Source organism: Mustela erminea, chromosome 10 (assembly GCF_009829155.1).
Source record: "Mustela erminea isolate mMusErm1 chromosome 10, mMusErm1.Pri, whole genome shotgun sequence".
Taxonomy (NCBI): domain Eukaryota; kingdom Metazoa; phylum Chordata; class Mammalia; order Carnivora; family Mustelidae; genus Mustela; species Mustela erminea.
The window spans coordinates 9868816-9881085 of NC_045623.1; the positions used below are offsets into that span (position 1 = coordinate 9868816).

Sequence of the window (12270 nt, forward strand, 5' to 3'; positions counted from 1 at the left end):
TAGCCAAAAGTTAAACGTCAATGTTCCTTTTTTATGCTCTTGTACTTAACAAAGATTCCCCCCCTCCTCAGTTTTAGATGATCTCCTAGGGGGCGGAAGAAAATAAAATCTTGAAAGCTCACTGGGTGGCTTTCACAATCTATCTGATCTCTGGGGTTACCTGCAAGATCGAGATACGGTGCCTTACGTTGTTCCCATCGTATGGATAAGGAGATGCACCAGCGTGGCAGGGTTGCGTGTAGAATTTCTACTAGCTGGGTGTGGAGGGAGCTTTCATAACTGGAGAGGCCACAGCTGGAAGAGCAGACGTGGAGTGGTGAGCTAGATCCTTTGACACTTCGACATGCTCAGTCATGCATCTTGAACATAGCAGTTGGACCCTTTGCCTAGAGACGTGGGTTCCCCGAGCCTAGGCGTATTCCAAAAAATGCATGAGAAGCTAGTTTTCACAGGCACAGTGACCCCTCCTGCTCTGTAACTCCTGAATCATTCTATCCCTAGCCAGTTTCATCTGGGAACAAAGGAAAAAGAACATCCTTGAACATGCACGCTCTTGAAAAACTAGTGAAGTGATAGATACCCCGTGTTTGTTTATGTGACTGGAGACGGTCACAAGTAAATCTGAAAGGACATGGCCTGTCCTAATGATCATGTACTATCTAAAGCAATATTCTGAATTCTTTTCCTGGGCCTTGAGTTGCTTTCCGAATCTTTTAAAATTGATGGACCCCTCTTCTAGAAAATGTATGCATGGGCAGCAAACACAGCTTTTCATTAAATCTTAAGACTCGCAGGTGTCGATACCTGTCATATATTGGTGCAAAACAAATTACCCCCACACTTCAGGCTGAAATCAATAGTAAATTCTTCTCAGTTTTACTATAAACCTAAAATTGTTGTCCCCCCCCAACAAAAAAAGTACAATCTTAAAAAAGAATTTTGATTGGAGAAGCTGTGTGTGCTCTGTGAAAGCAGGAATTACTGCAGTTGTCAATAAAATTCTTAAAATGATACAAAAAGTCAGAAAACACACAGATAACAGTAAACATTATTTCATACAGTTCCTGTGAATCAGGAATCCAGGAGCCCTTACCTCTGGTGGCTCTGATACTGTGACTCCTGGTGGGGGGCTCTCATCTTGGCTGGTCTGGAGGATCCGCTTCTGGCATGGGCCAGTTACATGCTGGTCTTTGAGGGGGGTGGAGGTGGGGCGCTCAGGTAGACCTGCCCTGAGGGCTGCTTTGATGTCCTCCTGACCTGTTGTCTGTGGTCCCAGAGAGCAAGGCAGAAACCCTGGTGTCTTTTTTGGCCTAGCCTTGGAAGTCATACTCCAGCATTCTGCATTTCCAGTCAGGACAGAGGGCAAGGTGTGGAGGGTAAACTCCCTACACGCCACCCTCCCTACACATTGACTCCAGAGGTTTCCTAACCCTTTCATTTAGGGTTTTTATATGGGGTTTTATTACACTGGCATAGTTCGTTGAATCATTGGCCGTTGGTGGTTGAACTCAATCTCTTACCCCTGTTTTCTCCCTGGAGTATGTGGGGTGGGGAAGAAAGTATCAGCCCTCTAAGCTGGGCCAGCTCCTCTCTTAAAACTGTCAAGGGCCTGCTTTAAATCATTAGCATTACTCCTTTGGGGGAAAAGGGGCTCTTTATGAATGACAAAAAGACATTGCTACCACTCAGAAATTCCAAGGGTTTTAGGAACTCTGGGCCAGGAACCAGGGACAAAAACCAAATACTTTTTTTTTTTTTTTTTTTTTATTCTACCATATTAGTCAATACAGAAGAAATTTTATACAGCAGTCATACCTTACTTTTGTTTTTGGTTTAATTTTTTTCCTGCTTATGCAAGTAGTATATACTCTTTGCAGAGAAACAAGGGTAGGGAGGAGTAAAATACAAAAAAGAAAATAAAAATCACTTGCCATCATATTATCCAGTATTTCTCTCTCTACTTTTTTAGGTTTACAACAAAATTGAGAGGGAGATACAGAAGTTTTCTGTACACCCCTTTCTCCACTCAATAGGTAGCCTCACGTATCACCCACCTCACTCATTAGAGCTGCACATTGGTTACCCAGGATGAACCTGCATTGACACAGCAGAGTCACTTGAGGCCCGTAGTTTACGCTAGTGTTCACCCTTCCTCCATGATACACTGTGGGTTTGGATAAATGTGTAATTAAACGTGTTCATCATTACAATATTGTACAGAGAGTATTTTCACTGCCCTAAAAATCCTCTGTGCTCTGCCTGTTCATCTCCCCGCCCTCCGCAACCACTGATCTTTCTAGCGTCTCCATAGGTTGCCCTCTTGTGCAATGTCACATAGTTGGAAGCATATAATGTGTAGCCTTTTTTGATTGGCTTCTTTCACTTATTTGTATATAAAGTTCTTTCATGGCCTTTTCATGGCTTGAAAGCTCATTTCTTTTTATTATTTATTAATTTTATTTATTTATTTTGAAAGCTCATTTCTTTTTAGTGCTGAATTCTCCTATGTGGTCTGGATGTACCACGTTTGTTGATCTCTGCTGAAGACCATCTTGAGTTCTTCCAACTTTTGACAATTATGAATAAAGCTGTTATCAACACATATGTACTGGTTTTTGTAGCAACAAAACTTTTTAACACCTTTGGATAATACCAGGGAGTACAGTTGCTGGATCATATGGTAAGACTGTGCTTAGTTTTTTCAGAAACCCCCAGACTGTCTTTCAGAGTGGCTATTCTGTTTTGCATCCCCATTAGCAATGAATGAGTGTTCTTGCTCTAAGTCCTCCCCAGCGCTTGGTGGTGTTAGTGTTCCAGATTTGGGTGGCTCTTATGAGTGTGGAGTGGTATCTTTTGTTTTCATTTCTGTTTTCCCGGTGACAAGATGTAGGGCAGCCTTTCATATGCTTCTGTGCCATCTGATGTCTTCTTTGGTGAGGTGTTTCTTAAGGTCTTTGGCCCATTTTTTAATCATTTTTTTTCTTATTTTTGAGTTTTGAAAGTTCATTGTATATTTTGTTATCAGTCCTCTATCAGATGTGTCTTTTACAAATATTTTCTCCCAGTCAGTGACTTGTCTTCTAATTCTCTTGATTTTGTTTTTCACAGAGCAGGAGTTTAATTTTTTTTATTAATTTTTAAATTTTTTTATAAACATATAATGTATTATTAGCTTCAGGGGTACAGGAGGAGTTTAATTTTAAGAGCACTTAACTTATCCATTATTTCTTTCATGGATCATGCCGTTAATGTTTGTATCTGAAAGGTTATCACTGTCCCCAACCTCACCTAGGCTTCCACTTAGGTCATTTTCTAGGAGTTTTATGCTTTCACATGTTACATTTAGGTCTGTGATCCATTCTGAGTTAGTTTTTGTGAAGGGAAAAAGGGCTGTGTCTGGATTTGGGTTTTTTGCTTATTTGTTCTTATTTGTTTGCATGTGTTTATACAGTTATGTGAGCATTATTTGTTGAAGAGACTGTCTCTGCCCCATTGGATTGCCTTTGCCCATTTGTCAAAGATCAGTTAAGTATTTATGGGGCTCCATTTCGTTCCATTGATCTATTTGCCCTTTCTTTCTCCAATACCATGCTGTTTTCATTACTCTATAGTAAGTCTTAAAGTTGCATAGCTTTAGCCCTTCAACTTTGTTCTCCTCTTTCGATATAGTGTTGGCTATTCTGGGTCTTTTGCCTTTCTGATAAACTTTAGAATCAGTTTGTTGATATACACAGATGACTTACTGTGATTTTGATTGGAATTGCGTTCAATCTATAAAGCAGGTAAGAACTGTTATTTTGATGATATTGAGTCCTTTTATCCAGGAACATTGACTTTTTCTCCATTTGCTTAGTTCTTTGATTTTGTTCATTGGGGTTTTGTACCTTTCCTCATATATATCTTCTGTATATTTTGTTACATTTCTACTATTCCATTTTGGGGAGTACTAATGTAAATGGTATTGTGTTTTCAAAACTTTACATTCCTTTTGTTCCAGGGTTTGTTTGTTTGTTTTTTTAGTCAATCCCTTTAGGTTTTTTATATAGACAATCATGTCATCTGTGAATAAAGACAGTTTAATGTCTTCCTTCCCAATCTGTATACTTTTTTTTTTTAAGATTTTATTTATTTATTTGACAGACAGAATTACAAGTAGGCAGAGAGGCAGGCGGGGCAGGGGGAGGCTTCCCGCTGAGCAGAGAACCTGATGGGGGGCTCAACCCCAGGACCCTGGTCATGACCTGAGCCGAAGGCAGAGGCTTTAACTCACTGAGCCACCCAGGCACCCCCTCTGTATACTTTTTATTTCCTTTTCTTGCCTTATCTCATTAGCAAGGACTTTCAAGTATGAATTTGAAAAGGAGTAGTAGTAAAAAGGAATATCCTTGCATTGTACCTAATCTTAGTGGGAAAGCTTTGAGTTTCTCACCATTAAGTTTGCTGTTGGCTATGGATTTTTTTTTTTTTTTTAGATATTCTTTATTAAGATGGAAAAATTCCCCTGCGTTCCTTCTTTACTGAGACTTTCTATGGTGAATATTGTTGGATTTTGTCAGATGCTTTTCCTGCTTCTCTTGATATGATCATGTGATTTTTCTTTTTTAGCCTATTGATATTGTAGATTACATTAACTGATTTTTAAATATTGAACAAGTCTTGCATACCTGGGATAAATCTTATGTGGTCTTGATGTATAATTCTTTCTGTAAATTGTTGGGTTTGATTTGCTAATACTTTGTTGAAGATTTTTGCATCTATGCTCATAAGAGATATTGGTCTGTATTTTTCTTATAATGTCTTTGTCTAGTTTGAGTGTTAGGGTAGTGCTGGCCTTATAGAATGAGTTAAGAAGTGTTCTGCTGCTTCTGTTTTTCTGAAAGAGATGGTAGAGAGTAGGCATACTTTTTTCCTTCAATGTTCAATAGAATTTACTCATCTGGACCTGGTGCTTTCTGCTTTGGAAGGTTATTCATTACTGAATCAATTTGTTTGATAGGACTATAGGTCTATTGAAATCATCTCTTTCTCATGTGGGTTTTCACAGATTCTGTCTTTCAAGGAATTGATCCTTGTCGTGTAGGTTATCAAATTTGTAGGCACAGACTTCTTCATAGGATTCCTTAATTATCCTTTTAATTTCCATGGGCCCTGTGGTGATGTCTTCTCTTTCATTTTTTATTATTAGATAATTTGTGTCCTTTCTCTTTTTTCTTAGTTATCCTGGCCAGGGGCTTATAGATTTTATTGGTCTGTTCAAAGAAGAGCTTTTGACTTTGTTGATTTTCTCTCTTGATTTCCTATTTTCAATTCCATTGATTTCTATCTCCTGCTTACTTTGGACTTAATTTGCTTTTCCTTTTCTATTTCCCTAAGATGGAAACCTAGATTACTGATTTGAGGTCATTCTTCCTTTCTAATACATGCGTCCAACGATATAAATTTCCCTCTAAACTCTGTTTTGCCTGCATATGACACATTTTGGTAAGTTGTGCTTTCATTTTCATTGAATTCAAAATATTTTTAAATATCTCTTGAGATTTCTTCTGTGATCCAGGTGTTCTTTAGAAGTGTGTTGTTTAATATCCACATGTTTGGGGATTTTTCAGTTATTTTTCTGTTACATGATTCCACTGTGGTCTGCGAGCAGACACTGCGATTTCTAGTCTTCTGCATTTGCTAATGCAGAATTTGCTAAGGTGTGTGTTATGGCCCAGAATGTGGTCTGTTTTGGAGACTGTTCCATGCAAGCTTGAGAAGAATGAGTACTCAGCTGCTGTTGGATGAAGTGGTCAATAGACGTCTGTTACGTTCAGTTGATTGATGGTGGTGTTGAGTTCAGCTATATCCTTACTGATTTTCTGCTTGATGGAGCAGTCCATTTCTGAGAGAGGGGTACCAAAGTCGCCAGCTCTGCTAGTGTATTCATCCATTTCTTCTTATAATTCTATCAGTTTTTGCCTCATCCAGTATGATGCTCTGTTGTCATGTGCGTACACGTTAAGAATTGTTATGTCTTTGTGGAGAATTATGTAATGTCCTTCGTCATCAGTTTTAACTTTCTCTACCTTGAAATCTGCTCTGAGATTAATAGAACTACTTCTGCTTTCTTTTTTTTAAGATTTTATTTATTTATTTGACAGGCAGAGATCACAAGTAGGCAGAGAGGCAGGCAGAGAGAGAGGGAGAAGCAGGCTCTCTGCTGAGCAGAGAGCCCACGTGGGGCTCGATCCCAGGACCCTGAGATGACCTGAGCCGAAGGCAAAGGCTTAACCCCACTGAGCCATCTAGGTGCCTCCGTGCTTCTTTTGATTGGTGGTTACATGGGGTATTTTTCTCCATCCATTTACCCATAATCTATATGCGCCTTTATATTTAGAGTGGACTTCTTATAGATATATAATATCTGCAAGATATATAAGATATTATATATTGGCTCATGTGGGGTTTTTTTTGTTTTTTTGTTTTTTTGTTTTTGTTTTTTTGTAGAGTGAAGGGAGCTTTATTAATTTCTATCCACACCTTCAACAGACAAAATATACAGAGAATTACCCTTCAGTTACAATAACATGACACTGGACTATTATCACTAATGGCATCAAAGAAGTGTGAGGCATTTATGTAGAGGAAACTCTCAACAATGGGTACAGCCCTGTACCACTTTACAGAGTACTTCCACATTATTATCTCATTTGATATTAAGCGTTAACATTATGTTTAAAATTGTGAAAATTGATGGAGTGCTTTCTCATGACTGCGCCAAACACTGTGTTACTCTATGATTTCTTTTTTAATTTTTAAATTTTTTAATAAACATATACCATATTATTAGCCCTAGGGGTACAGGTCTGTGAATCGCCAGGTTTACACAATTCACAGCACTCACCATAGCACATACACTCCCCAAAGTCCATAACCCCACCACCCTCTCCCTACCCCTCTACCCCTGGCCACCCTCAGTTTGTTTTGTGACATTAAGAGTCTCTTAGGGTTTGTCTCCCTCCTGATCCCATCTTGTTTCATTTATTCTTTTCCTACCCCCCAATCCCCCAACGTTGCTTCTCCACTTCCTCATATCAGGGAAAGCATATGATAGTTGTCTTTCTCCTATTGACTTATTTCACTAAGCACTAACTACCCTCTAGTTCCATCCACGTTGTTGCAAATGGCAAGATTTCATTTCTTTTGATGGCTGCATAGTATTCCATTGTGTATATATACCACATCTTCTTTATCCATTCATCTGTTGATGGACATCTAGGTTCTTTCCATAGTTAGGCTATTGTGGACATTGCTGCTATAAACATTTGGGTGCACGTGCCCCTTCAGATCACTACATTTGTATCTTTAGGGTAAATACCCAGTAGTGCAATTGCTGGGTCATAAGGTAGTTCTATTTTCAACTTTTTGAGGAACCTCCATGCTGTTTTCCAGAGTGGTTCCACCAGCTTGCATTCCCACCAACAGTGTAGGAGGGTTCCCCTTTCTCCACATCCTCGCCAGCATCTGTCATTTCCTGACTTGTTAATTTTTGACTCGTGTGTTTTGATCCACTCTCACAATCTCTGTCTTTTAATTGGCACGTTTAGACCATTGATTGATGTTCAGAGTGATTTCTGATATAGTTGCATTTGTATCTACCACACATATTACTGTTTTGTATTTGTAGCCCTTGCTCCTTGCTCTTATTTTTGTCTTCCACTCTTTTTCTCTGCCTTTTGCATCCAGTCCTATTTAGATGGCTGTATATGACCCTGTGTATATTTGTTCTTTTCTTTTTAAATTACAGAAGTGGTATTTGCTTGTTGCAAAGTAATTCAAAACATATAAGAATGTCTAAAGTGATAAAAAAGCAATAACACTAAAAAAAAGTAATCCCTGCCCAGGAGGAGTCTCCTGTTGTAGGCTGAGAGGGAAGACGGAAGGGGCCTCGAGGCCAGCGCAGGCCTTGGCCAGGTAGGGGACCTGGGTCTTTTTGAAGACACGGCGCTGTCTCAGAAAATGAGGGGGCAGTGCCAGGAATAGGAAATGTGGAGAGTGGGGTGCGGAAAGGGAATTAAACTGAGAAGGAAAACGTAATTTCTACTTCTGTGTTAGGGTCCACTCTTTAACAACGGTGTTATTTTCAGGGACCAGAGGCCCTTTGTGGGGTGGGAAGGAAATGAAGGAGATCTTGAATGAACAAGTGTGGCCGAATGTGTGTGGTTCAAGTCCAGCTTGGTGTTTGTTTATTTATTTGTACAACAAGGCTGCTTACAGCCTGCTTCGGGCTTGGACGAGTTAGTTTGACCCGGATACCTCAGCTCATCAAGGCCGCTTCACACTGTTTACTTTCCAGGGGGTGACATGTGTTATCTGATGGCCGAACGCTGTGGTAAGGTCTGTGAGGAGAACATGGGCTGGCTAAGCCCCGGGTTGCCTCGCGTGAGAAGAGCCAGCATCATCGGACTAGCCTCCGCCGCGCCCATTCACTAGAGAAGAGTGATGCTCTCTTGACCCAATTCACGGAGAGTCTTTGCAGAAGGGAGGAGATGGCCTCCAAAATCTGGACACCTGGTTGCCAGCACATAGAGAGCCATGGAAGCAGCAGTTGTCGACCTTGCCATGCTTTTGGATTTTTAGAATTGCTACTGGCCAGGCTGCACCCCAGCTGGGGTCCAGGCCCTGTTGTGTCGGAAAGGTCCCCGGGTGATTCTAGTGTGGCTGCAGCATGAAGGAGAAGCTGGCTCCCTCTCATCTGCCTCTAGTGGCCTTCCTGGCAAGCAGCTGTGGCTTTTGTGTCCCCAAGCCCTGAGATACAAAGAGACTTGAATGTTCTGAATGCAGTTAGATTGTTTTCAGAGTTCTGTGTTTCTGGAGGAGTGCAAACATTTGATTCAGAATGTCACCATACAGATATTTTAAGTTGTCATAGACAGAGTACACATAGTCAAAATGTTATACACCACAATTTTCACAGACCGAAAATAACTAATGAGCTGTCTCCTCCGTGGCTCTCCGTGTCGTAATGAGGGCTGTCAACCAAGATGGATCAGTGACATTCACAGACCACTTTGATCCGTTGATTTGTTCCCCTCCCCTTCATTTGTTCAGTTCCCAGTTTCTGCGCAGGAAGCCAAGATGGGGTTCCGTGTAAGACTTGGATTGGGAGGAAAGGATTTCCGTGAATTACAGGTCGGAAGCTCCCCGTCTTTCCTTCTAGGTCTGTGGTAAAGTCTGTCATCTTGTAGCTGAGGCCAGCTTGCTCGGAGGTGCCCATCCTGCCCCCTCCCAAGTGCAGCCCCGGACTGGCCTCGAGCTGTGTCCCCATGTCCTCGAGCTATCTGGGCTGCTCACCAGCTGGATCCCCGTCAGATCGGTTCACATCTGGGCAGCTGGGATTCCTTTTCAGAGAGGGAGAGGGGAAGCTGTCATGGACCGTGGAAGTGGGCTGCTGCTGTGCGTGGAGGTGGGTGGGAGAGAGACGCTGTCGTCGTCAAGAGGCCCTTGGATTGTCCTTGGGGATGTCTGGCCAAACCCATAGATCCAGCACTGCAGAATGTTCCAGCCAGGAGGGGTTTTTAGGAGGGGTTTTTAGCTAGCAACCCTGCACGGAAGAGTAACTGTGGGCTAGACCCTGTGTTGGGGGCTTTACAGGTGCTTTTGTTTGTTTGTTTTAAAGATTTTACTTACTTATTTGACAGACAGAGATCACAAGTAGGCAGAGAGGCAGGCAGAGAGAGGAGGAAGCAGGCTCCCTGCTGAGCAGAGAGCCCTGATACGGGGCTCGATCACCAGGACCCTGGGATCATGACCCCAGCGGAAGGCAGAGGCTTTAACCCACTGAGCCACCCAGGTGCCCCTATGGGCGTTATCTTACTGAGTCTGAGAACTCCGTGAGGCCCATGTTATTGTCCCAGTCTTACAGATGAGAAAACTGAGGCCCCAAGGTTTTAAGTAATTAAGCCAGGGTCACAGCTAGTAAGGGACAAAGCCAGCCCTAACGTATGTGCTGGTCCACTCCCAAGCCTTCTTAGAAATCGTTTTATAGATGAAGAGATCAAGGTCCAGAAAGGAAAAGCAGCCTGTCCAAGATGACACAGCCAGTCCTAGTTACTGGCAGAACAGGGGCTAGAACTCACCTGCCCCCTGTGCCTCACTGCTGTACCCAGCTGCTGCAGGGAAGGAAGGCCATTCGGCCTGGGGGTGGGGGGTCGGTGTTGGTGAGGAGATGTGGGGGGGCGCCTTCTCCTCCCTGCCCTGGGGCTCAGGCAGTAGCAGCCTCAGGCTAGCATGGAATGAGAAATGAAACTCACCATTTTCCATGCTCCCGAGTCTATGGGGGAGAGCGTAGTTGAGAAGAACGAGGAGAAGGCAGGCAGGGGTGAGCCCAGAGCAGCATAACCAGCCAGACTGGCAGCTCCCCTCCCCCCATGGCCAGTGTGCGGGCATCGGGGCTGTCCTTCCACATTCATGTACATTCAGCTTCAAGCTGCAGTCGCCTGCAGGAGCTCCAGGAGGTGAGTAACTGCTCCTCCACCTCCTGTGCTGGGAAGAGCTACATCTAAAAACAAAGGGCGCAGCACCAAAGCAAGGGCCGCAGGACTCCCTTCATCCTACAGGCCCAGACTGCAGGACGGTTGCTTTTATTTGTTTTCATGGGAATGGGTGTCAAGGAGTCAACGTTTCCTGCTCATTTCATTAAAAACTTTATAAACGGCATTAATAAGTAGATATAAAACCACTATACAAATGGCAGAGGGACTAAATGAAATTCCCAAGGGTTCAGCCGTTGAATCAGTAACCAACTGCGGCTTTGCTTGGTCAGATCTCCATATATGCAAATTCGGGACAGAGCTTTAGCGCAGTGTTTTAATTAATATTTATAAATCACAGAGCACCTCAGAGAGGGCCAGGAAGCTATTTATATGATCATGTCATACAAATCACAAACGTTTTTGAAGATTGCTGCCTACTCTGCATTTTGGTCTGGGAAGTAAGCGAGCCTGTCTGTGTGTCCCCCACAGGTGTAGTGCTGGCACAGCGACATGTCGCCGTCCAGGAAGGACCCCTGTACCGCACGGAGGGCTCCCACATCACCATCTGGTGCAACGTGAGCGGCTACCAGGGGCCTTCGGAGCAGAATTTCCAGTGGTCCATTTACCTGCCATCCGCCCCAGAACGGGAGGTCCAAATCGTCAGCACCGTGGACTCCTCCTTCCCTTACGCCATCTACACCCAGCGAGTCCGCGGGGGGAAGATCTACGTGGAGAGGGTCCAGGGAAACTCAGCCTTGCTGCATATCACCGACCTGCAGGCCCGGGACGCCGGGGAGTATGAGTGCCACACGCCCAGCACGGACAACCAGTACTTCGGGAGTTACAGTGCCAAGATGAACCTTGTGGGTAAGGAGATGATGTTTTCTGTGGCTGGCATCCCACCCCAGTGAGTCTGCTCGGGGTGCTATGCCCAAATGCCACAGCCCAGATGGCTGACACAAGTGTTGATTTCTCACAGCTCTGGAGGCTGGAAGTGCAAGGTCAAGGTGGCAGGCACGGTTGGTTCTGGTGAGGGTCCTCTTCTGGGTTGCCAACCTTTGATTTCTCGTTGTGTTCTCCCATGGCAGAAAGGGAATGAGAGAGCTCACTGAGGTCCCTTTCCAAGGGCTCCCCCTCCATGACCCCATCGCCTCCCAGAGGCCTCACCTCCAAACACCACTGGGGGTGGGGGAAGGAAGGATTAGATTCACCATATGGGTTGTGGGGCAGGGGAGGAAATAAATACTGAGTCCGGATTACTGAGTCCCTGCTTTCCTCGTGCAACTTTACTTGACTAAACAACAACAACAACAAAAACCCAAAGCTCCCCAGATGTCTTACTGGTTAACCAGTAGCATGAGTGAACAAAGGTTGTGGGTTCCCTTGTAAATCCCTTGTAAATAGAAGGTTGGGGCTAAAACAAAAGATCGAATGCAGGTGTTAAGAATTCGGAGAAGGTTAACTGATCCTGTAGCTGGTGAAAGGAGATACGAAAATCGAAGGCAAGGACATTTGTGGTTGATGATCTGCCTGAAGAAGTGATGGAGGTGGAGTATAGGACATCAGCTAGCAGAGAAGCAAAACTGCGCTTCTGGGGCTCTGGGGCTCTGAGACTTGCAGGGCATTGCTGAATCAGGAGGCGAGTGCACCTGCAGGTCCTTGTTCACACCCAGAGCCACTCCCCAGGTCCTCCGGCTGCACAAGCAAGGGATTGTGCACCAGCTGTCTCCCTTGGCCCTAGTACCCCCTGAATGTT

The 12270-nt window shown here is 43.7% G+C and overlaps 1 protein-coding gene across 3 annotated transcripts in view; it reads left to right on the top strand.

Annotated features, from left to right (window-relative positions):
- Window positions 1-12270, top strand: part of IGSF3 (immunoglobulin superfamily member 3) — a 92873-nt gene that overhangs the window by 43067 nt on the left and 37536 nt on the right. For all 3 annotated transcript variants that reach the window (XM_032303637.1, XM_032303635.1, XM_032303636.1), the window contains one exon: window positions 11004-11381. In XM_032303637.1, coding sequence (XP_032159528.1) covers window positions 11004-11381 — 378 coding nt within the window. The remainder of the gene's footprint in view (window positions 1-11003; window positions 11382-12270) is intronic.